Here is a 26,780-nt window from a genome sequence, read left to right on the forward strand (position 1 = left end):
AGATGCAGAGAAAGCATTTGATAAGATTCAACACCCTTTCATGATGAAAACTCTAAGCAAATTGGGTATAGAAGGAACATTCCTCAATATAATCAAAGCAATTTATGAAAAGCCCACAGCCAGCATCCTATTGAATGGGGAAAAGTTGGAAGCATTTCCACTGAGATCTGGCACCAGACATGGATGCCCACTCTCACCACTTCTATTTAACATAGTTCTGGAAGTTTTAGCCAGAGCCATCAGACAAGAAAAAGAAATCAAAGGAATACAAATTGAGAAGGAAGAAGTCAAACTATTCCTCTTTGCAGAAGATATGATTCCTTACTTAGAGGATCCAAAGAACTCTACTAAGAGACTATTGGAACTCATAGAGGAGTTTGGCAAAGTGGCAGGATATAAAATCAATGCACAAAAATCAACAGCCTTTGTATACGCAGGCAATGCCATGGCTGAGAAAGAACTGCTAAGATGAATCCCATTCACAATAGCTACAAAAACAATCAAATACCTTGGAATAAACTTAACCAAGGACGTTCAAGATCTCTATGATGAGAATTACAAAACCTTAAAGAGTTGGAAACATACCAGGGGATTCCAATTCAATCCCATCAAGGTGGCATGTGCCAATGCCATCTCACTACTCCAAGTGATCAATTTCAGTTCACAATTGATCATAATGAAAGGACTAAGAGTCAAAGGGAGCACATAAACAAGTCTAGTATCTGCTAACACCAACCGATAGAATAAATAAAGGGGAGAGTGATCCAACATGGGAAGTGAGATACTCAGCAGACTCATAGAATGGCGGATGTCCTAAATAGCACTCTGGCCTCAGAATCAACCCTAAAGGCACTCGGATCTGGCTGAAAAGCCCATGAGAGTATTTCAGGCATGGAAAGCCAAAACACTCTGGCAAAAAGATCTCTGTGAGTGAGATCCCAGTGGAAAGAACAGGTCTTCAAAGAGGGAGGTGCCTTTCTCTGAAGGGAGGAGAGAACCTCCACTTTGACTATGACCGTGTCTAAACAAGATAAGAGTCGGAGAACTCAAGGGGCTTCCATAGCCTTGGAAACTCATAACTGGTGCATAGGGAGATTACTGATGCCATAAACAGGAGTGTCAATTGGTAAAGTCAACAACAGGAGTCACTGTGCACTTACTCCTCATGTAGGATCTCTGTCCTTAACGTGCTGTACACTGAGGCTTAATGCTATAACGAGTACTCAAACAGCATATTTCACTTTGTGTTTCTATGGGGCTGCAAACGACTGAAATCTTTACTTAATGTACACTAAACTGATCTTCTGTAAAAAAAAAAAAAGAAAGAAAGAAATTATCAATTCCCAACTTGACTCTCACTGGGATTAAACATGACAATAGGTCTGATCTGATTTCATCATCATTTAAAAAAAATCATCTATTATTTTTCACTTTATGTTTCTGTGTGGGAGCAAACTGTTGAAATACTTACTTAAGGTATACTAAGCTGATCTGTATATTAAGATAATCGAAAATGAATCTTGATGTGAATGGAAGGGGAGAGGGAGTGGGAGAGGGGAGGGTTGTGGGTGGGAGGGATGGTATGGGGGGGAAGCCATTGTAACCCATGAGTCGTACTTTGGAAATTTATATTCATTAAATAAAAGATAAAAAAAAAAGAAAGAAATAGAAGAGGATACCAAAAAATGGAAAAATCTTCCATGCTCATGGATTGGAAGAATCAACATCATCAAAATGTCCATTCTCCCAAAAGCAATTTATAGATTCAATGCAATCCGAATCAAGATACCAAAGACCTTCTTCTCAGATCTGGAAAAAATGATGCTGAAATTCATATGGAGGCACAAGAGACCTCGAATAGCTAAAGCAATCTTGACAACAAAAACAAAGCTGGAGGCATCACAATACCAGATTTCAGGACATACTACAGGGCAGTTGTAATCAAAACAGCATGGTACTGGTACAGAAACAGATGGATAGACCAATGGAACAGAATTGAAACACCAGAAATCAACCCAAACATCTACAGCCAACTTATATTTGATCAAGGATCTAAAACCAATTCCTGGAGCAAGGACAGTCTATTCAATAAATGGTGCTGGGAAAACTGGATTTCCACGTACAGAAGCATGAAGCAAGACCCCTACCTTACACCTTACACAAAAATCCAGTCAACGTGGATTAAAGACCTAAATCTACGACCTGACACCATCAAGTTATTAGAGAACATTGGAGAAACCCTTCAAGATATTGGCACAGGCAAAGAATTTCTGGAAAAGACCCGGGAGGCACAGGAAGTCAAAGCCAAAATCAACTATTGGGATTGCATCAAATTGAGAAGTTTCTGTACTGCAAAAGAAACAGTCAGGAGAGTGAAAAGACAACCGACAGAATGGGAAAAAATATTTGCAAACTATGCAACAGATAAAGGGTTAATAACCAGAATCTACAAAGAGATCAAGAAACTCCACAAAAACAAAACCAACAACCCACTTAAGAGATAGGCCAAGGACCTCAATAGACATTTTTCAAAAGAGGAAATTCAAATGCCTAACAGGCACATGAAAAAATGTTCAAGATCACTAGCAATCAGGGAAATGCAAATCAAAACCACAATGAGGTTTCACCTCACCCCGGTTAGAATGGCTCACATACAGAAATCTACCAACAACAGATGCTGGCGAGGATCTGGGGAAAAAGGGACACTAACCCACTGTTGGTGGGAATGCAAACTGGTCAAGCCACTATGGAAGTCAGTCTGGAGATTCCTCAGAAACCTGAAGATAACCCTACCGTTCGACCCAGCCATCCCACTCCTTGGGATTTACCCAAAGGAATTTAAATTGGCAAACAAAAAAGCAGTCTGCACCCTAATGTTTATTGCAGCACAATTCACAATAGCCAAGACCTGGAACCAACCTAAATGCCCATCAACGATAGACTGGATAAAGAAATTATGGGATATGTACTCTTTAGAATACTATACCGCAGTAAGAAACAACGAAATCCAGTCATTTGCAACAAAATGGAGGAATCTGGAACACATCGTGCTGAGCGAAATAAGCCAGTCCCAAAGGGACAAATACCATATGTTCTCCCTGATTGGTGACAACTGGCTGAACACCAAAAAGGAAACCTCCTGAAGTGAAATGGACACTATGAGAAACGGTGACTGTGGGGAGCAACCCGGACTGGACTAAGTTACTGGAATTAAGACTTATTCTATGCATCTGCTCTCCCACAATATGGCGCTGGGAGAGGAGAAAACAGCTTCTACGCAGCTGCCTCTTGCCAACTTGAGTGATGACCTCCAGGAGCTGATCCTGCTCCTGATTGGAGGAGAGCAGCGTACTCGGCGTGTGGGCAGCCAAGTTAGGATTGGCGGAGGAGGACTATAAAGGAGGAGAGAGACGGCATGCACCAGAAACATCTAAGGGGAACATCTACCTGAAGGAACACCTGTGCAGCCCCCGAGAGAGCCAGCCGGTGGTGTGCCACTCCCCTGCGGAAGTAGGGAAAGTGGCCAGGGGGAACCGCCTTTCCACGGAGGTGGAAGGGTCGGAAGCCAACCTGGGAAGGACCAGCAGCCAACCTGGGAAGAACCAGCAGCAAACCCGGGAAGGGCCGAGCAGACAAAAGAACAACGCAGGGTCCTGTGTCATTCCTCCACGAAGAGGGGGAGCGACATAATGGTGCCGTGACTTGGATATGAAGCCTAGGCAGGGCTTAGCGTCGTTCCTCCACGAAGAGGGGGAGCGATAGGTGACTTGATCAGCATAGCCCTGACTGTTAATGAACAACTTAATACATTATCCCTCTTAGTAGTTTTTTTTTGTCTGTTCTACTTAATATGACTGGTTTAATTCTGTGATTAATACACAGTTATTCTTAAGTGTTGAAAATTAACTGAAATGTGATCCCTGTTAAACATAAGAGTGGGAATAAGAGAGGGAAGAGATGTACAATTTGGGACATGCTCAGGCTGACTTGCCCCAAATGGTAGAGTTAGAAACATACCAGGGGACTCCAATTCAATCCCATCAAGGTGGCATGTACCAATGCCATCTCACTATTCCAAGTGATCAATTTCAGTTCACAATTGATCATAATGAAAGGACTAAGAGTCAAAGGGAGCACATAAACAAGTCTAGTACCTGCTAATACTAACCGATAGAATAAATAAAGGGGAGAGTGATACAACATGGGAAGCGAGATACTCAGCAGAGTCATAGAATGGCGGATGTCCTAAATAGCACTCTGGCCTCAGAATCAGCCCTAAAGGCATTCGGATCTGGCTGAAAAGCCCATGAGAGTATTTCAGGCATGGAAAGCCAAAACACTCTGGCAAAAAAAAAAAAAAAAAAAAAAAAAAAAAAAAAAAAAAACACCTAAATGAAAGATCTCTGTGAGTGAGATCCCAGTGGAAAGAACAGGTCTTCAAAGAAGGAGGTACCTTTCTTTGAAGGGAGGAGAGAACCTCCACTTTGACTATGACCTTGTCTAAACAAGATAAGAGTCGGAGAACTCAAGGGGCTTCCATAGCCTTGGAAACTCATGACTGGAGCATGGGGAGATTACTGAGGCCATAAACAAGAGTGTCAATTTGTAAAGTCAACAACAGGAGTCACTGTGTACTTACTCCTCATGTAGGATCTCTGTCCTTAGCGAGCTGTACATTGAGACAATGCTATAACAAGTACTCAAACAGTATATTTCACTCTGTGTTTCTATGGGGGTGCAAACTGTTGAAAGCTTTACTTAATGTATGCTAAACTGACCTTCTGTAAAAAAAAAAAAAGAAGAAGAAATTATCAATTCCCAACTTGACTCTCACTGGGATTAAACATGACAATAGGTCTGATCTGATTTCATCATCATTTAAAAAATCATCTATTATTTTTCACTTTATGTTTCTGTGTGGTAGCAAACTGTTGAAATCTTTACTTAATGTATGCTAAACTGATCTTCTGTATATAAAGAGAATCAAAAATGAATCTTGATGTGCATGGAAGGGGAGAGGGAGTGGGAGAGGGGAGGGTTGCAGGTGGGAGGGACGTTATGGGGGGGAAGCCATTGTGGTCCATAAGCTGTACTTTGGAAATTTATATTCATTAAATAAAAGTTAAAAAAAAGAAAAAAAAAGGACACAAATATACTAACACACTTATGAAGTATGATAAATTTTAAATGGAAAGACAGAACAAGAGAGAAATCTCTCTTCCATCTGCTAATTGACTACCCAAATGGCCACAATGGCTAGCATTTCTCCAGGTCAAAGCCAGGATTATGGAACTCCATCCAGGTCTCCCACATGGGTGGCAGGAGCTCAACCATATGGGCCATCTTCTACCTTTCTGGGAACATTACTAGGGAGTTGTATTGGAAACAGATGATCTAGAACTCAAACTGACACTCAGATATGGGATACCTGCATTGCAAGCAGTGGCTTAACACCAACCCCAGATTTTTTTTTTTTTTGGACAGGCAGAGTTGGGAGAGAGAGAGACAGAGAGACAGAGAGAAAGGTCTTCCTTTTCCATTGGTTCACCCCCCAAATGGCCACTACGGCCAGCACGCTGTGCCAATCCAAAGCCAGTAGCCAGGTGCTTCCTCCTGGTCTTCCATGTGGATGCAGGGCCCAAGCACTTGGGCCATCCTTTACTACCTTCCTGGGCCACAGCAAAGACCTGGACTGGAAGTGGAACAACCGGGACAGAATCTGGCACCCCAACTGGGAATAGAACCAGGGTACTGGCAACGCAGGTGGAGGATTAGCCAAGTGAGCCGTGGCGCCGGCCCAACCCCAGATTATTTTGACGTTACATCTGGTCATTCAGTGTATCTTCCAGCTATGAAATTCTACAACAGAAAAATATTTATCTTTATCCAGAGCCAAACACTTATAGCACATTATTAGAAAATTGGGTATCATAATGATTAAAACTTCTGTGCCCTGAAAGCCACTCTAGAAATAATGGTATTTAGGTACAAGACCTTATTATGTTAATTTAGGTGTAAATTTTATTCAATGACTTTCCATTTAAATGACCACTGGTGCTGAAGTAATAATCTAGGCTAAATAAATAATTCTTCTGGAAACTTGGGATTTTCAACTGTATTTAAGGTATGCAAGTTTCATGTTTTTCGTATATACAGATTATGGAACATAGTTTAACTTGATTAACACAGTAAGGTTGTCCATTATTCATGAGGCCATTTCCATGGTTTAAATCCCCAAATACAAGCCTCCTCTCTCCCTCCCCTCTGCTCCCCTCCCCTCCCCTCTCCTCACCTCTTCTCCCCTTCCCTCCCCTTCCCTCCCCTCCCCTCTCTTCTCCAAGCTTTGCTTCTTTTCTCTTATCTGCTCTGCTCTTCTCTCTCTCTCTCAGCTCTGCTTTACAAATAAAATACAACCATAACAAAAAGAAAGGAAAAGCAACATCAAACAAATGTAAAACATTTGTGGCCTTTTAAAAATATTTACTTATTTATTTGAAAGTCAGAGAGAGAGACAGAGAGAGAGAGATGATTATGTAATTGTTCACTCCCCAAAAGGTTGCAATAGGTGAGGCTGAGCCAGGCTGAACCAAGAGCCAGGAACAGAAACTTCCTCTAGGTCTCCCATATAGTTGCAGGGGCTCAAGGACACAGGCCATTCTCTGCCACTTTCCTAGGTGCATAATCAGGGAGCTGTACAGGATTGGATGGACATCCATATGGGATTCCAGCAATGTAGATAGTGACTTAACCCACTGTACCAAGCTCTGGCCCTTAATTATTTTAGAGGCATGGTTGTGGGAAGAGAGAGAGACAGAGATAGAGAGAGATGGAGAGAATCTTGCATTCTCTCACCCCCAAAAAGCTCTACATATGTCAGACGATACTTATCTCTCTTGTTTGTGCCTGCTTGTTATTTTTCTACAGTGATTAGTCTGGCTGTGCGTTCCTAATTGTTATGTTACTAGTTGAACACTAGATTAAATAATAAAAAGCACTGGTTGGAGCTATCCAGCAACTCTCTCCAAATGAAGATGGCTGTGCCTCAGCTCATCATTTGAAACTCCACAGCCACCAGCTGTCAGAGGCCAGCCCTCTTTGAAGTTGGCAGAAAAATCTCTCAACATCACACAGCTCCAAAGAATCACTATACACTTCCCCTTACAGAGCTCCTATCCATCTGGTCAGAGGCACAGACAGCCTTAAAGACAGGTGGATGACAGGAGCTAGACACCTGGAAGGGTGACTTAGCCAATAGAAGTGTCAGAGGGAGAGCTAAATAGAAAAAGTCCACGTCTCACCTCCCTGGTCCACAAAGAGGCAGCTTCTCACCCAATTGGCATTGGGTGGCCACCAGTTAAATTGCCACACTCACAGGATTCATCTGTCTGGTGCATTCATTGCAGGCCCATTGCCCAATACTGGGGTCAGTGCTGACTGCCCAAAGACCCATGATCCAAACACAGACACACCAAGTGTACATGCTCACTCACCCCCACAGGGTCATATTAAGGAATGGGAGAAATTTACACAGTCTCAGTGTGGGGGAGGCTGAATCCGGAGAGGCCTAGAGGAACTTCCTGAGCCTGCCTCAAATTTGAAAATCTGTCTTTAAGTTTCAAATCCCTGGTAGCAAACACCCCAGCCCCAGGGCGCTTCTGCTTAAGGATCATTAAGGTGGTATAATAGGAGTGGCTAAGACCCTTTTGCATCTCAACACCCCACCCCTTGCCCGCATCTGCTCATCTGCTCTGTACCATCTGCTCTGTACCTCAGCTATATATACACCTCCCTTTTACAATAAAGTGAGACCCTGCTTCGACTGGGCTCCACACCATGCCTGATTGTCCCCCGGGTTTGGGGAAGGCTGAGTGGTGGGTGGCGTACTTCCCCTCCTCGGTCAAGGTAAGCTGTGGGGAGCCTGCCTAATTCTCCAGCGGTGGCGAGGAACAGTCACCGCAGTCTCAGCACACAATAGGCAGCACTAAGGGATCAACTGTCATCAGTCTCAGCAGAAGATAGGAGATCAGGGCTACACACATGGGGATGGCTGTCCCACATCAGCAGGGCATAAAAAGTGCTATTCCCACATATCTGGATCCAGAATCCTCCCACTCTGCTGATGGTGCCTTCTGCCTAGAGAATGAACACCAGTTCAGTCAGACCCTGGACACACTGGTGGCTTCTAACTGCTACAGAACATGGAGGGAGAGGTGGTAGACAACAGTGACATGATGGAGATCTGCCAGCCCTGTTACAGTTAAGTTCCCCCTGTCAAGAGCATCCAGGGTCGGCATCCTCAAACCCTCACTACTCACAAATAATCTAAAACTGCTATTGCTGGATACTCTGATTTTTCCAAGCCATGATTGAAGAAGACATGTCTGTACCAAGTGTGCTATAGACCCAGATGAGCCACTGTTGTCACCTTTTGGACAAGGTACCAAGTCCCCATGAGCCTCCTCCTCCTACCAGTCATTTTCCACCAGCACAATTTTGTAACAACTTTTAAGCCTTCTCATTTTGTGTTAAAGTTAGTATAATGAATCCCCACTCAAATCTCATGTAAATTGCCAAGTGCCTCGTACTGTGTCAAACACTGCAATGGCCAGAACATGAGAGTACCAGACATGACAAGCCTCCTCACTAAAGATACACAATGGGCCCCTGCTCTGATCCTCCCTGCTACTATAGGTGCAGGGCAACAGAGTTCTGGTACTTGGAGAGGGGTGTAGCAGGCTAAGTGCCACCTGCCTCGGATCATAATTCTGGTCTCAGTTAACATAGACCTTGCTTGCCACTTCCAGAAACTGAGTAGCATTCATGCCTGCAAAGCCCTTGAGTTTCTGGAGCTTTTGATGAATGTCAGGGGCACTTTGAGCACAAAAGTGCTGCTGACCTTCTGTTCATTTTCTGGGGCTTCAGGGTTGAAAGGGGAACAAATCTGAATGCCTCAACTAGCCACTCATAAAAATCTCCTGGTGCCTCATTACTCTTCTGGATGACAGTTATAATTTTGGCTGTGTGGTGAGCTTTCTGGATGCCACCCAGAGACCCCTCAAGAGTATCTCTCAGTAGTGGTCTAGGAGGACTATTTCTTCTGGCTGGTAAACTTTCCAGTATGGAGCCTGGCTAGGAACAACCTGGGGGACCTATGTGTCAGGATGGAATGTCCAAGCTGGGTACTGTTTTTGAGTCCATTTGTGGGCCTTGAGAATTCTCCATCTCTCTTCAGTATTGAACAGGGTCGGGGGTGTTGGCGACAGTCCCTCTATGTTAGATGATGGGTTTGGAAAATGGTCTCAAATAAAATTAAAGTGCCTGCAGTTACTCCAAGGAAGAGGGTATATGATGTTTTCAATTTAAAAGGTTGGTAGTGTTGAATGCCTGATTGTAGATCATGACAGCTGCTGGCTGAACATTGCCATCTGCTTCAATGACAGGGGGTGCCCTTGTCTTTCTCAATGGTATCTGTAGGGCTAGTAGAAGGTTGTTCTGTGATGCCCAGAGACATTGATTTACTGGAAGTTGGGAGACATGGAGCCATAGGAGGTAGAATTGCTTCGGACAGATCTGGGGGTGGCTAGGTGTCCACAAGCCCTGCTAGTGGAGCATGGATACTGAAATTGGTAAGAGTGTGGCAGGACTTTGTCCTCCACTGTTTTGCCCTGGAAAATCTTTGGTGAGGGTTTTCCTAGAGTCAGAGTGAGAATGTTTTGGATCCCAGACCAAAAGAAGCCATGGACAGCCATGATTTGATCTATGGAAATTGATATGGGTATCTGAGATGTTCTGTAAGGACTCTTCAGACTATTTGATCTATGGCAACATGTTTCATTCCCTCTGAGGGCCAGCCAATACTGAAAGTGGGCCACTCAAACCAACACAAGGTTCTAAGTGTAGCACAGATTGGTTTGATTCCATAATCCTCACTAAACCTGTTTTAAAATGTTTTAACATGTCTAACACAGAAAGGGATCCATCCATTATGCAACCACACTATGATTGTAGACACAGGATAAACAAGGGAGTTGTGCCTCCAATAAAGATCAGCCAGATGCCTATTTGAGCACATTCCTTATTGGAATTTAGGTGATAATTCACTGTAGCAATGTCAGAATGTGACTCCAACTACCCTTGACCATATGAGGATCACCAGAGAACTTCAGTTTCAGGCCCACTCATAACTCATAGCTTCTACTGGGGACAACAGATTCAAACTGCCAATGCATGCAAAAGCAGCCATACATTCAAACACCTTTCAGAGTGTAAAACATTCCCTCCCTCTAAAGGTGAGTCCCATCTTGAAACCTAAAATAAATATTTCTTGGAGAGTCTGCCATCCACCCATAGGGTCAGGCATGTCTTAGACTCTGGTGACAGGTGATTCTTATCTCATTTGGTGTTTCCAGGTCCAAATGCCCCAAGTCTCTGTGAGTCTGAATGAGCAGCAGTGGTCAGGGTGACAGCAAGCTTTTGCATAGGGAGGATTCTCTCCAAAAGTATTGGAAATGGTGTCTAGTCATCTGTCCTGCAGTGGTCACCTCTGATCTATTTGTCCCCTGTACAAATGGCACAATGGGCCAGCTCATTCAACTTCCTGGTCAGGAAACCAAATGTTACAGAAAAGAGACCAAATAAAATGAAGTCACACATGAAATATTCGGGAAAAAAGACACAGAACTTATTACACGTGCAAACTTGACTGGAATCCTGTCCCAAGTGAACCCTGATTCCCAGCTCTACTTTGTTTTTACATCATAAAATCAGGAAATTGCAGTAATAGGGTTATTCCTTGAGACACCTAAGCATATGTAGATAACCATCTCAAGCACATAGCTTAGCTGTCTGCAAAAGCAATCTCTTGTGGGAATTGCTGACATGTATTATTGAACAGTAAAACAAAACAAAAAAATCTCTAAAAAGCCACTGAGCAGTCTTTGGCCACATCCTGTCTGAGACGATAGTGGTGGGTAATGGGAGCTCCAACCCTATAACAGGAATCATACCCTATTAATGCTAACATATAGGAGTCTTGCAGAAAAAAAGAGAAACCTCTGATTGCAATTAACCTTACCAGGGTACAGCCAAAACAAAGCCTCCAGCAAGATCAGTGTTTGAGAAAGGCAGCAACTTTTACCTCGCATTGACATGAGTTCTCCCATATATACTGAATAAGAGGATGTGTTGTGGTGGTCTCCTCCACTGATAATAGTCTGAGGGGGTGTAGGTACTGGAGGTAGATTCATATAACCTAGTGGGAAAAAAAGTAAAGGAGTATGTAGGTCAGAATTTTGAAAGGGATGTGATCCACCAGTTGTAGAATATGAACTGTCAATGGTGTGTCTTAGGAATATGATAAGGTATCATGTTTTGTGTCCCCATGAAGAACCCTGCTTCTCCATGAGTGATGCAGACAGTGGGTGTGGAGGTAGTGGCTAGATCTCATGGGTCAGACTAGGAACAAAGCCATGGTCCATGCTATCCCCACATTTTTGTGATGATTCCATTTCTCAGCAGTGTGTAACTAGTTAATTTGAGGCCTCACTGAGCAGGAGGGGAGATCCAACAGGCTCAGAGAGGCAGTCCAGGGTCATGAATTAGGAAGTGATGGAGCTGAGTGACATGAGTGACTTTATTGGCACTTGTGATTATAGCCAGGGTTACATGGTAAACCCACGCTAACTCATTTCAAAGTCTTCAACATAAGCACATATGTAAAATTTTTCAAACATAATATTCATAGTTTCCATGATAAAAACACATATTTAGGTGAGAGCTTAGCAATATTGTGGAAATTGAGTTCTGAGTGAAGAAAATACAGAGGCACATGAGGACTTTCTTTGGAGAGTGGGCCAGAGAAGATGAAGGTGACTTTCATGCCCTGCAGGCTGTTGCTCCAGGAGAAGATCCCACCTCCTCTTTACCCAAATTTATAGGTGATTAGAAAGCACAGGGTACCACCTCCATGTTCTGGGTAAGGAGAAATATTTCCTGCAGAAGGGGTCATCTGATTGACAGGTAGATGGATATAGGAGCATGGAGTGGGTAAAGTGTGGCTTCCAGATCATGAACTTAAACTATCTAACTTACCCTATATCAACATCACTCGTTTGTACTACAATAATGTTGGGCAAAAATCATGGACAGACATCAAAACTAATGTACAACAAATAAATTTATAATTGATTAAGATGGCATTTCAAAAAACTGTTGAAATAACTGTTGTATCAACTGCTGCAAGTGTTGAATATTTGTCAGCAAACTTTATACATGAAAACACAGTTCATTTGTCTGGTTCCATTCATAATAATGGGAAACTAAAAAATGAAGGTAGTATAAGAGAAAGAATCTCTCAAGAATGGTTAACCAGTCTTCATGGCAATTCATCACACTTGCTGAGGTATTATTCCAAAAAAACAATTCCTACAGACACTTCAAAGTTTCAGAGACTTTTCTGTAAATGTAATCTTGTTTTCTGGAAATTTGCTTTACAGTAAAGGTACTCCCAATTCCATTACATTCATACGCTTATTCCTTTGTGTGAGTTATCAGTTTTCCATCTAGAGGTGACTGGTCACACAAAACTTTTCTTTCTTTGCAAGTTTTCTCACTTCTGAGCCTCTTCATGTGAATAGAAGACTGACTTATACCAGAAGGATTTTTTTCACATTCATCACATTGATTTTTCTCTTGATGAATTCTCTGAAGTCTGTTGATGTCTAATTTCTGGCTAATGGAATGCTCATACTTACAGCATTCAAAAAATATGACCTTTTGTGAATTCTATATTCATACAAGCCTGAATTCCCAGAAAATGTCTTCCACATTCATTACACTAGACAGGGATGCCCACTTTCACCATTGCTATTCAATATAGTACTGGAAGTTATAGCCAAACCCACTGGGCAAGAAGAAATTAAAGGGATAAAAATTGGGAAGGAAGAAGTCAACTATCCCTCTTTACAGATGATATGATTCTTTATTTAGGGGATCCAAAGAACTCTACTAGACTAATGGAACTCATAGAAGAGTTTGGCAAAGTAGCAGGTAATAAAATCCATGCACAAAAATCAACAGCATTTATGTACACAGGCAATACCACAGCTGAGAAAGAACTGCTAAGATCAATCCCATTCACAATAGCTACAAAAACAAATACCTGGGAATAAACTTGACCAAGGATGTCAAAGATCTCTATGATGAGAATTACAAAACCTTAAAGAAATAGAAGAGGATACCAAAAAATGGAAAATTCTTCCATGCTCATGGATTGGAAGAATCAATATCATCAAAATGTCCATTCTCCCAAAAGCAATTTACAGATTCAATGCAATTCCAATCAAAATATCAATGAAATTCTTCTCAGATCTGTAAAAAAATGATGCTGAAATTCATATGGAGACACAGGAGACCTCGAATAGCTAAAGCAATCTTGTACAACAAAAACAAAGCCGGAGGCATCACAATACCAGATTTCAGGATATACTACAGGGCACTGTAATCAAAACAGCATGGTACTGGTACAGAAACAAATGGATAGACCAATGGAACAGAATAGAAACACCAGAAATCAATCCAAACATCTACAACCAACTTTTAATTGATCAAGGAGTTAAAACTAATTCCTGGAGCAAGGAGAGTCTATTCAACAAATGGTTCGGGGAAAAATGGATTGCCACATGTGGAAGCATGAAGCAAGATCCCTACCTTATACTTTACACAAAAATTCAGTCAACATGGATTAAAGATGTAAATCTACAACCCAACACTATCAAATTATTAGGGAAGATTGGAGAAATGCTACAAAATATGGGCAAAGGCAAAACTTCTTGGAAAAAAAACCCAAAGACACAGTCAGTCAAAGCCAAAATTAACAATTGGGATTACATCAAATTGAGAAGTTTCTGTATTGCAAAAGAGTCAAGTAGGAAAGTGAAGAGGAACCAATAGAATGGGAAAAAAATATTTGCAAACTATGCAACCAATAAATGTTTAATAACCAGAATCTACAAAGAGATTGGCCGGCACCATGGCTCACTAGGCTAATCCTCCACCTGTGCTGCCAACACTCGGGGTTCCAGTCCCGGTTGCTCCTCTTCCAGTCCAGCTCTCTGCTGTAGCCTGGGAAGGCAGTGGAGGATGGCCCAAGTCCTTGGGCCCTGCACCAGCATGGGAGACCAGGAGGAAGCACCTGGCTCCTGGTTTTGGATCGGCACAGTGCGCCAGCTATAGTGACAATTTGGGAGGTGAACCAATGGAAGGAAGAACTTTCTCTTTCTCTATCTAACTCTGCCTGTCTAAAAAAAAAAAAAAAAGAAGAAGAAGAAAAAATAAGAGATCAAGAAACTTCACAACAACAAAACAAACAACCCACTTAAGAGATGGGCCAAGGACCTCAATAGACATTTTTCAAAAGAGGAAATCCAAATGCCTAACAGGCACATCAAGAATTATTCAGGATCACTAGCAATCAGGGAAATGCAAATCAAACCACAATGAGGTTTCACCTCACACCAGTTAGAATGGTTCACATTCAGAAATCTACCAACAACAGATGCTGGTGAGGATGTGGGGAAAGAGGGGCACTAACCCACTGTTGGTGGGAATGCAAACTGGTCAAGCCACTATGGAAGTCAGTCTGGAGATTCCTCAGAAACCTGAATATAACCCTACCATTCAAACCAGCCATCCCACTCCTTGGAACTTATCCAAAGAAATTAAATTGGCAAACAAAAAAACTATCTACACCTTAATATTTATTGCATCTTAATTCACAATAGCTAAGACCTGGAACCAACCCAAATGCCCATCAACAGTAGACTGGATAAAGAAATTATGGGACATGTACTCTATAGAATACTATACAACAGTCAAAAACAGTGAAATCCAGTCATTTGCAACAAAATGGAGGAATCTGGAAAACATCATGCTGAGTGAAATAAGCCAATCCCAAAGGGACAAATATCATATGTTCTCCCTTATCGGTGACAACCGAGCACCTAAAAGGAAACCTGTTGAAGTGAAATGGACACTATGAGAAACAATGACTTGATCACCACTTGTCCTGACTTTCGAGGGACATCTTACTACTTTATTACTTTTGGTATTTTTTTGTTGTACTGGATACCATTAGTTGAACTCCTTATTTAACACACAATTATTCTTAGGTGTTTAAGTTTAACAGAAGAGTGATCCCTGGTAATTATGAGTGGGAATAAGAGAGGAGAGGTACAGTTTGGCACATGCTCAACTGGCCTAACCCCTAATGGTATAGTTAGAAATATGCCAGGGGATTCAAATTCAATCCCATCAAGGTGGCATGTACCAATGCCATCTCACTAGTCAAAATGATCACTTTTAGTTCATAATTGATCATAATGATAGATCTAAGAGTCAAAGGCATCATATAAACAATAGGGTCTGCTAATACTGATAGAATTAAAAAGGAGGGAACCATAAAACATGGGAAGTAGGATACACAGCAGACTCATAGAATGGTAGATGTCCTGCTAAACAGCACTCTGGCCTCAGAATCAGCTCTTAAGGCATTCAGATTTGGTTAAAAAGTCCATGAGAGTATTTCAGGCATGGAAAGCCAAGACACTGTGGCAAAAAAAAAAAAGTGACCTAAATGAAAGATCTCTGTGAGATCCCAGCAGAAAGTATGAGCCATCAAAGAAGGAGGTACCTTTCTCTGAAGGGAGGAGAGGACCTACAATTTGACTATGGCCTTGTCTAAAAAAGATCAGAGTTGGTGAACTCAAGAGGCTTCCATAGCCATGGTAGCTCATGACAAGATCCTCGGTTGATTACTGACATCTATTTATGAGTGTCAATTGTTAAATCAACAGGAGTCACTGTGCACTTACTCCCCATGTAAGATCTCTGTCCTTAATGTGTTGTACTACGTGAATTAATGGCATAACTAGTACTCAAACAGTACTTTATACTTTGTGTTTCTGTGTGGGTGCAAACTGTTGAAATATTACTTAGTATATACTAAATTTATCTGTATATAAAGATAATTGAAAATAAATCTTGATGTGAATGGGATGGGAGAGGGAGTGGGAGGTTCGATTGTTGAAGGTGGGAGTGAGGTTGTGTGGGGCAAAAGCCACTATAATCCAAAAGTTGTACTTTGGAAATGTATATTTATTAAATAAAAGTTTAAAAAAAGAAACCCCCATCTGAATTCTCTGATGTATGCTAAATTTGTGACAAACAATTTTTTAACACTATTAATATTTATAAGCTTTCTCCGTTACATGAGTCCCTGTTGGATAAGATGTGATTTCCAGCAGAAAATTTTGTCCTAATACTTAAATTATTTGAAGGGAAACTCTTCCACATTCAATAATATATTCATTCATTTTCTCTCTCTCTCTCTCTCTCTCTCTCTCCCTCCCTCCCTTTCTACCTCTCTAACTCTTTCTTTCTATGACAGATAGAGTTAGAGAGAGTGACAGAGAAAAACATCTTTCTTACATTGGTTCTCCCCCAAATGGCTGCTACAGCCAAAACTATGTTGATCCAAAGCCAGGAGCCAGGTGCTTCCTCCTGGTCTCCCATGCTGGTGCAGGGGCCCAAGGACTTGAGCCATCCTTCACTGCCTTCCCGGGCCACAGCAGAGACCTGGACTGGAAGGAGTGACCAGTACTAGAACCTGGTGCCCATATGAAATGCCAGTGCCACAGGGGGATGATTAACCAAATGAGCCACAGGGCCAACCCCTTATTATATTCTCAAAGTCTCTCCCCATTCAAGTTAGATGATGGATTATGAGGTATGACCTATGACAAAAAGCTTTCCCACATTTATTTCATTCATAAGATCTCCGCTTTGTGAATTCTGATGTTGTAAGCTGAGATTCTGGCAGAGCTTTCCAACACTCATTACATTCATAAGATTTCTCCCCCATGTGAATTCTCTGATTCTTATAGGGTATGACTTCTAAGTAAAGGCTTTTCCACAAGAATACTTTCAAAGGTTTTTTTTCCCTGTATGAATTTGATGATGTGCAATGTGGGCTAAGTTATGCTAAAAGACTTTGAGTCATTACATTCATAAGATTTTTTCCCAAGTGAATTCTGTTATGCTTGATGATGTATAATTGGCACCAAAGGCATATCCACACTTATTATAATCTTATTGTTCTCCCTTGATGGATTCTGTTATTTAATGAAAAGGAACTTGCACAAAAAGGCAATTGTGTGGAAAATTCCCTGTGTTAATTCTGTGATGTTTTATTTGTTGAAAATTATAACAAAAGGCTTTCTACCATCATTATCCATGACATTTCTCCCCATGTGAATTCTCTGATGCTTTGTGATGTTTGTCATATTAACAGAGGCTTCTGCACAGTCATTGCCATCATAAAGTTTCTCTCCTGTGACTTCTTTGATGTTCACTGAGTTCTGAATTGCATAGAAATTTGCAAAGAAAACTTTTCCACAGTCATTACATTCATAAGGTTTCTCCTGTATGGCTTCTCTAATTATTTACAAGGCTTGACTTTTGGCCAAAGGCTTTTCCAAGTCATTGCATTCAGAAGGTTTATCCCCTGTGTGACTTTTCTGATGCCTTTTGAGGTTTGACTTATGGGTAAAGACTTTTCCAGTCTTTACATTCATCAGGTTTTTCCCCTGTGTGAATTCTCTGATGTGGGTGCTAGAGCTGACTTCCTCAGAAAGGCTTTTCCAGTCATTACATTCATAATCTTTCTACACTGTATGAGTTCTCTGATGACTTATGAGGCTTGATTTGTGACCAAATGGTTTCCCACAGTCATTGCATTCATAGGGTTTCTCCCCTGTGTTACTTCTCTGATATAGGATGAGAGCTGACTTCTTCAGAAAGGCTTTTCCACAGTCATTGCATTCATAAGGTTTTCCCCCCATGTGAATTCTCTGATGATTTATGAGGTAGGCCTTCTAGCCAAAGGCTTTTCCACACTCTGCATGCATAAGGTTTATCTCCTGTGTGAATTTTCTGATGAGTTATGAGGTTTGGCTTCCGGACAAAGGCTTTACCACAGTCATTACTTTCATAAGGTTTATTCCATCTGTGAATTCTCCGAAGTAGTATGAGATCTGTCTTCCACATAAAGGCTTTTCCACAGTCATTACATTCATAAGGTTACTCCCGTGTGAATTCTCTTATGACTTATGAGGTGTGACTGCTGGCTAAAGGCTTTTCCACAGTCACTACATTCATAAGGTTTCTCCCCTGTGTGAATTCTCTGATGACTTATGAGGTGTGACTGCTGGCTAAAGGCTTTTCCACAGTCACTACATTCATAAGGTTTCTCCCCTGTGTGAATTCTCTGATGACTTATGAGGTTTGACTGCTGGCTAAAGGCTTTTCGACAGTCATTACATTCATACGGTTTCTCCCCTGTGTGAATTCTCTGATGATTTGTGAGGATTGACTTCTGGCTAAAGGTTTTGCCACAGTCACTGCATTCATAAGGTTTCTCTCCTGTGTGAATTCTCTGGTGATTTATGTGGTGTGACTTCTGGCCAAATGCTTTTCCACAGTCATGGCACTCATAAGATTTATTTCCTCTGTGAATTCTCTGATGTAGTATGAGATCTGTCTTCCACATGAAGGCTTTGCCACACTCATTGCATTCATAAGGTTTCTCCCCTGTGTGAATTTTCTGATGAGTTATGAGGTTTGGCATGTGGCCAAAGGCTTTACCACAGTCACTGCATTCATAAGGTTTTTCCCCTATGTGAATTCTCTGATGTAGGATGAGATCTGACTTCCACATAAAGGATTTTCCACAGTCATGACATTCATAAGGTTTCCCCCCTGTGTGAATTCTCTGATGATTTGTGAGGGTTGATTTATATCGAAAGGCTTTTCCACAGTCACTGCATTCATAAGGTTTCTCTCCTGTGTGAATTCTCTGGTGATTTATGAGGTGTGACTTCTTCCCAAAGGCTTTACCACAGTCACTGCATTCATAAGGTTTCTCCCCTGTGTGAATTCTCTGATGATTTATGAAATGTGACTTCTGGCCAAAGGCTTTTCCACAGTCACTGCATGCATAAGGTTTCTCCCCTGTGTGAATTCTCTGATGAGTTATGAGGTTTGGCTTCCGGACAAAGGCTTTACCACAGTCATTGCATTCATAAGGTTTCTCTCCTGTGTGAATTCTCTGATGAGTTATGAGGTTTGGCTTCCGGACAAAGCCTTTACCACAGTCATTGCATTCATAAGGTTTCTCTCCTGTGTGAATTCTCTGGTGATTTATGAGGTATGACTTCCGGCCAAAGGTTTTTCCACAGTCATTACATTCATAAGGTTTCTCTCCTGTGTGATTTCTCTGATGATTTATGAGATGTGACTTCTGGTAAGTGGCTTCTCCATGTTCATTAAACACATGAGAGTTTTCCACTATGTGAGTACCGTAATGAATTGCACGGCAGAATTTATAACTGAATGATTTTCCCCAAGGCTTACATGCATAGGGTTTCTTCCCTATATGTGGTCTATGATTTATTTTAAGAGGTGATTGGTCAATGACAGGTTCCAAAGAACTAGTATATTCATAAACTTTCTCTCTTCTGGGACTTTGTTGATGCATACTGAGGTTAGAATTTTTATGGAAATCTTGTTCCATTTGAGTTGTCTTGCCAATAGTGGCAGTTGACTTATTACTTTCTACCATAAAATGCCTCTCAGATTTACAAAATATATTTTTCCTTTTGAAGACGTTCCCTTTTCCAATTGGTTCAAATGCCTGTTGCACAGTCTGAATTTTGTGTTGTTGATTAAGAGCCTCACAGATCTGGAGAGCATTCCCAGGTACCTTAGTAGCATCAAATTTTTCTTCAGTTTGTAGTTGATCAGCCCCACAGTGGGGATGCACATTGTGACATATATTGTATTCTTCAGGTTTCATTTCTGAATAGATTCTCTTTTTGATACTCAGTTTTGGAATATGGTTTGAACTTAAATGAAGAGTTTTTCTTAATTCAATTATCTTGGGAGTTGATGTCTTTTTGTTTTTCATAACATTCTGATTCAGATTTTTGTCCTGACATTCCGGGATTTTCCTAATCAGGTCATCCCTTTTCATGGCAACTGAAGTGAGAAAAAAAACAGTGCTGTCAATAAATCAAATATAATTGTTTCTCCTGGCATACTCATGTAAAAGGAATGAAGTAACTTGTATTTAAGAGGGATAGAATTAACAAAATGAATACAAGTCACTACTTGGAATGTCTGCATCCAAAAACAGTGCCAAGTTAAGCCCAGGATACTCTGCTTCAAATACAGCTCTCTACTAATGTATACCAGGGGGCAGGAGATAATGGCTCTTGTGCTTGGGACCCTGTGATACATCAGATTAGAATAGTTGGAATGCCAGGCTTTTGGCTTCAAATCAGTCAGACCTAACTGCTGCAGGTATCTGGGGAGGTAGCTAATAGGAAATCTCTTTCTCACTGTTTCTCCTCTCACTGACTTTCTGCCTTTCACAAAGGTGAAACAACTATATAAGATTTTAAAGATAGGACATATGTTTGGTAAAAATAATCACCTATTGCCAAGAAATCAATTTTTCCTTGTCCTATTCATTCCAGTTCATTTTTATAAAAATGTCTGTTTTGTACTTGGATATTTCAAACATCAATATGGGAAACTTTTACTGGATCATTTTATTGCAGGTGGAGAAGAGTTTAATGTGTCTGTATTCCAAGCAGGATCACATTTAAGGGACAAGATTTGCATCTGTGGTCATCTCATGTTCTATCTCCCCAGGGAAACAGCATTTGTGGGATTTTTCTAATGAAAAACTGTTTTATCTGCACTCTATTACAGTTTCCGATATTTCTAAGGCAACCTGATATCCTCAGCCTCTGAGAACTACAACAGTTACAGAAAGTCCCAATATACCACCTTCGGTATACATTCACAAGCAATTTAAAGAATTTGTTTCTGCAGACCAGAATCTGCTCAATTTCTTGAAAATTTATTTCTATCTCATTGTGAAATTGTCATCCCTAGTGACCTCCTTTCACTTTTTACATAAACACTCCTCTGTGATAATATGCAATTCTGGAGATTTTGATCAGTTGCTGATTTACATATAAAACTTCATTTCCTTTGCCTTTACCAGAGATACTGATCTCCATAGATATTGTAGAATAACTGTGTCTGAAGACTTGGAAAAAATTAATAGAAAGAGCACCACTCAACATCTGCTGTAATGATTCTACTTTGGCCTCCCTTCCCATTATGTACACACTGACCTGGAAGGCTATGATGTAGGCATTCTTCCCCCATCCAGGGCTCTGCTCCTTGCTCCAACTTCAAGATCAAGTCAGGTTTGGTCATGCAGTGCCCTAGTAATGGAAATAAGGTAACACTTTGTGAAATCACTATCTTGGGTTAGTTAAAGGTGAACAGTGGTCCAGGAGCTATGCAGCCAATTTTCCAATTTGAATTCCTTCTCAGATGGTATATAATTAGATTCTTCATGGACTGACATTCTATTCCTGTCCCTCATTTATAAAGTTTATAAATAGTGCTCACTTATTTGTCAAATAGTGGGAAAACATTACCACTGGGCATGTGATGAGTGTCACTCACCCAAGGAGAACAGGCTACTGTAGGTCTCCAGCATCACATCCCTGTACAGGATTTTCTGAGCTTGGTTCATGTTCTGCCATTCCTCCCAGGTAAAGTACACAGCCAGGTCTTCAAATGCTATCATCATCTGTGATAGAACACTCCCAGTCAACATGTCAACTCTGTCACATAACAAAAAATGGCAGTTGTACAACTTCTGCATGCGTATGCAGAAGAAGGAAGGATGCCATTTCATTTCAGATTTGTTGAGCATTTGGACAGCCACACAGAAGCATTCAACAGGGGGTCAAACATACGGTATAAAGGCTGGGAAAAATGCCCAAGCTGGAGGGAAACAGGAATTTCTGTTCACAAAGGCCAGAATATGTCAAGGGCAATTGCACAGTAGGTTGAAAGGGGGACAACATTCACTCTGGAATGAGCAATGTTCAGAAGAATGTAGAAGTATTCAGGGAAAAAGACAAGAAACCATCAGGGAAGCTATGAAGAGATTGAACAGAGAAGAATTTCCAGGAAAACACCATGCACAGTCAATGCAATTATGGCAGAGGAAAAAAATATTTTAAAAGAGACATTAGGCATTTATCTTAGTGTTTATGAAGCCAGCTCAGATACCCCATCTCAGCATCAAATTTCCAAAGTTAGATTTCAGTGCCAGATCCAGTTTCCAGCTCCCTGCTAATGCATAACTGGGAAACAATGGTGGTGACAACCAAGAGGGAGGCCTAGATTCCATTCCTGACTCTTGGCTTCAGTTGTGCCCCATTCCTGCTTGATATGATTATTTAGGCAGTGAATAAGTGCTTGGGAGCTCTCTAGCTTTCTCTCACTCCAACAACTTCTTTTTATATCAATCTCATAAATATTTTTAATAAGGGAGGAGATTCAAGAAAGAATAGGAAGCAGTTTTTGCTTTTTCTATAATTATTCTACTTATAAACTTTATTTATTTATTTATTTAATTGTACAGGCAGGGTGGACAGTGAGAGAGAGAGACAGAGACAGAGAGAAAGGTCTTCTTTTGCCATTGGTTCACCCTCCAATGGCCGCTGTGGCCAGTGCACTGCGCTGATCCGAAGTCAGGAGCCAGGTGCTTCCTCCTGGTCTCCCAGGTCTGTCTCTCTCTCTGCAAATGGGATCATCACAGAGTATCCAAACTTCCACATTTTTGCAAACTACGTCTTGTATAAAGTTCTGTAACCTGGAAAGAGTAGTGCAAGGCAGGCTACACAATGCAGGAAAACAGACATTTTAGTAGAAGATACACCATGAAACCCCAAAAATGCAACTGCCACATAGTGTAAGTCAGCCTGCACACACCTCACAAAGATATCTCAGGAAATGCAGGGACATTTCAGTAGCAGTGTTAATGCACTCATCTTACAGACAGCTAAACAGTGACAGAGCTACAATCGACAGTCACCCATACAGGTTTCATCTCAAATGGCCTGAACACCCAGCTCCATCACATTGCCATCTTGGATGAAACAGACTTTCTTTCTTATTTTAAAAATTTTATTTATTTATTTGACAGGTAGAATTACAGACAGTGAGAGAGAGAGGCAGAGAGAAATGTCTTCCTTCCATTGGTTCACTCTCAAAATGGACACAATGGATGGAGCTGTGCTGATCTGAAGCCAGTAGTCAGGTGCTTCTTCCTGGGCTCCCACCCAGGTGCAGGAGCCCAAGCACCTGGGCCATCTTCTGCTGCTTTGCCAGGCCACAGCAGAGAGCTGGATACGAAGAACAGCAGCCGGGACTAGAAATGGTGTCCATATGGGATGCCGGCACCCCACACAGAGGATTAACCTACTGCACCACAGTGCTGGCCCTGGATGAAACAGTCTTTCTACAGAACTTTTGTAGCTGCCTCTGTACAACTGGAGACACATTGGTCTTCTTTCAGTGCACCAATTTTTGACAAAAATATCTAAAATCTCAACCTTATTCACCCTTTCTCCAGCTCCAGAACTGAGGATGTGGCATTGGTGTCCCTTCCTAGGCCAGCCAATATCTACAGGGTGCACCTGAATGACATAACTTAACACCTCAGATCTATGACTGTCACCTATGCCACCAAGAGACAGACACCTGTCCTGCTCTCCAAGGTTCCTTTCAACCTCACACTAACGTCCACAGACACAGAAACCAACCACACAGTTCTTGAGCAATATGAGGAAAGCCCCAGAGTCAGGAATTCTGTGAAGATGGTGGGAGTGGTTGGAATGGCACATGCTGAGAAGGAGGCCAGAGATTTCCCATGGTCCTGACCTGCTGCCATCATGGGCAGATGAGGCTAGATTCCCAGATACCAATGCATGCCTCCATTAGGAAGCAATGAAGATGATCCATATATCGGCTGGAGAATTAGCCTCCTTGGACATGGAGGGGATACATCAGAACTTGTCTAACCACAAGAGATACCCACATAATAATCAATTCCTCATTAATGTTGACATATTTACAACCAAAAGAAACATAGTATAAGTGGAGAAATTCAAATGTGGAAAGAATTCTTGGGAATTGTATATAAATTTATCATAATTCAAATATGGTTCTAAAAACCTCACATTTTTCTTGTTTTTTTTTTTTTATAATTTTATCTATTTGAAAGACAGAGTTACAGAGAGAGGTAGAGCAAGAGAGACATTTTCCATCTGCTAGTTTATTCCCCAAATGGCTGCAACAAACAGAGCTGAGTTAAGCAAAAGCCAGGAGCCAGGAGCTTATTCTGGGTCTCCCATGCAGCTGCAGGGGCCCAAGGACTTGAGTCAACTTCTACTAATTTCCCAGGCCATAGCAGAGAGCTGGATCAAAAGTGGAGCAGCTATGACTCAAATCGGTCACATATGGGATGTCAGTGCTGCAGGCTAGGGCTTTAACTTGCTGCACCAAAGCACTACTCCCCCCCCCCCCCAATTATCATATATTCTTACAGATACTCAGGAAAAGACTTCTAGGACTCTTTTTAACTTAAAATATTCAAAGATACTAATGTTCCTGAACAACCCATTTTTAATACATTAAATGATGCTTGATCTTACCTACTACGACAATTTTTTGCCCATAAATACATCATATTTCACAGTGAGGAAACTTATTTCAATACATTTAGTGGATTAATATTGCTGGAAATCAGGGTGAGTGCCTTCTAAAACCTTCATGAATACTTGGAATTGCACTTCTTGGTAACTCTTTAACCAAAAATTCCTGAAATTAATCTATTATTTTTTTTAACTTTATTTAATGAATATAAATTTCCAAAGTACAGCTTATGGATTACAATGGCTCCCCCCCCCAATAACTTCCCTCCCACCCACAACCCTCAACTCTCCATTTAGTTAGTATTTAACAAAACACTATTTTTTGAGATCTGCACATAATTTGTGGTTTCCCCCATGAATTAGGAAGAGAGACAGATATACAGGTGTGTGGACCTCCTGCTTTTACTCCTTTTCCTGTATAAATTAGAAGGGACATGAAATTATGATCAAGTTCTTGAGGATTTGAGTGGTAGTGTCATCAGGCACTGACTCTTGGCCCACAGCTGTTGGTCAATTTTTTTAAACATTTTTTTTTGAGATACAGTTAGACAGTGAGAGACAGAGAGAAAGGTCTTCCTTCCATTGGTTCACCCCCTAAATGGCTGCTATGGCCAGAGCTATGCCGATCCAAAGCCAAGAGCCAGGTGCTTCCTTCTGGTCTCCCATGTGGGTGCAGGGGCCCAAGCACTTGGGCCGACCTCCACTGCCTTCCAGGCCACAGTGGAGAGCTGCACTGGAAGAGGAGCAACTGGAACTAGAACCCGGCAAACATATGGGATGCTGGCACCGCAAGTGGAGGATTAACCAAGTGAGCCATGGTGCTGGCCCCCAATTTTTTCTATATGTAATGTATGAATTGTGCTGCTCAAATTTCTGTATCATCTCTGAGCTGGTAATTAACTTCCAGTGACTTGATTCTGCAACTAGAAGGAGGTCAGTCTTCTTTGTTTTTTGTTTTTAAATATTTACAGGATTTCTTTATTTATTTATCTGAGAGGAAGAGTTATAGATAGGGAGAAGCAGAGACAGAGACACCTTCCACCCACTGGTTCACTCCCAACTGACCACAACGGCCAGAGCTGGGCTTGACCTGCTATATCACAGCAGCAATCTCAGTAAATCTTTTTAAAAATCTGAATAAGGTAAATGTAAAATACATAAATTATGTTGTCTGCATGTATACATTTCTGAAAAGTACATAATTTGATCCTATTGAAAACCTAAAATTTGTTTTTAAATTTTATAATGAAAAAGGATAAAAAAGATGTTCCATCTGATGTCTCTACAGCATAAGATATACATCAACTTTCCCAGGTTCTATATGCATTTATTAGCAAAGTTTTATAGGTGTACTCAGTAGAGTGGCTCCAATAATCTTAACCAGGGATTCAACTAAATTTAACAAGGAATTTTAGAAGAATTCCAAAATACGTATCAGAAGAAAAATAAATACTTTACTTGGTACATCTCATTTTAACTATAGTATTGTCTAAATTTCCGATTGTCAGATGTACTAAAAAATCCCAGACATAGCAGAGTTAGTCCAACATGATGAGGAATAAAATTAAGTTTTTAAGTTGCAACTTGGCTAGAGAAAATGAGAATTCACAGATCCCAGATTAAAATAACCAAGATGGCTCAATAAAAGAAAACTCAATGTCTTCTTACACTGACATTTATTACCTCAGATTTATTTAACAAAAAGGAGATTATTCCAGGTGTACCTCATTAGGTAACCCACTTTTACCTGCTACATCCAGTAAAAAAATATATCACCTCATAATAGATTACCAAACTCATACTGCTGTATGCCACCCACCATGTCTAATGTACCTTATATGTAATGTTAACATATCTGATGCATCTCAATAGATAAATGATGTGTCTTAACTATTACAAGTGTGGCAAATGTGTTTTGTTCAAAGTTTTTCCAAAAGCCTCTCAGTCTCAGTTTGCCTTCACCTTGAAAAGACATCTGAGATATACATGGACTCCTCATTGACTTTGCCATCAAACAGAATTTTTGCAAAGAAATTAACCACAACCACCACTTATCAGGAACACAAGCATGCAACACATAGATGACAAGCTCCCTGAATGAGACAATTTGACACACTTCTCAAGCACATACAAGCC

At 41.0% G+C, this 26,780-nt stretch overlaps 1 protein-coding gene across 1 annotated transcript in view; it reads right to left on the reverse strand.

Moving 5' to 3' along the window:
- Positions 1 to 8,518: 8,518 nt before the first annotated feature.
- The window catches only part of LOC108175449 (uncharacterized), a 49,599-nt gene continuing 31,337 nt past the window's right edge, over positions 8,519 to 26,780 (reverse strand). Inside the window, exons 3-6 of the mRNA XM_089317165.1 lie at positions 21,601 to 21,727; positions 21,261 to 21,353; positions 16,486 to 20,091; positions 8,519 to 11,251 (exon numbers count right to left, since the gene is read on the reverse strand). Of these exons, the coding sequence (XP_089173291.1) occupies positions 18,128 to 20,091; positions 21,261 to 21,353; positions 21,601 to 21,727 (2,184 nt within the window). The 3' untranslated portion in view covers positions 8,519 to 11,251; positions 16,486 to 18,127. The remainder of the gene's footprint in view (positions 11,252 to 16,485; positions 20,092 to 21,260; positions 21,354 to 21,600; positions 21,728 to 26,780) is intronic.

The sequence above is a fragment of the Oryctolagus cuniculus genome, chromosome 17 (assembly GCF_051225735.1).
Source record: "Oryctolagus cuniculus isolate XC-2025 breed Fujian yellow rabbit chromosome 17, ASM5122573v1, whole genome shotgun sequence".
NCBI lineage: Eukaryota > Metazoa > Chordata > Mammalia > Lagomorpha > Leporidae > Oryctolagus > Oryctolagus cuniculus.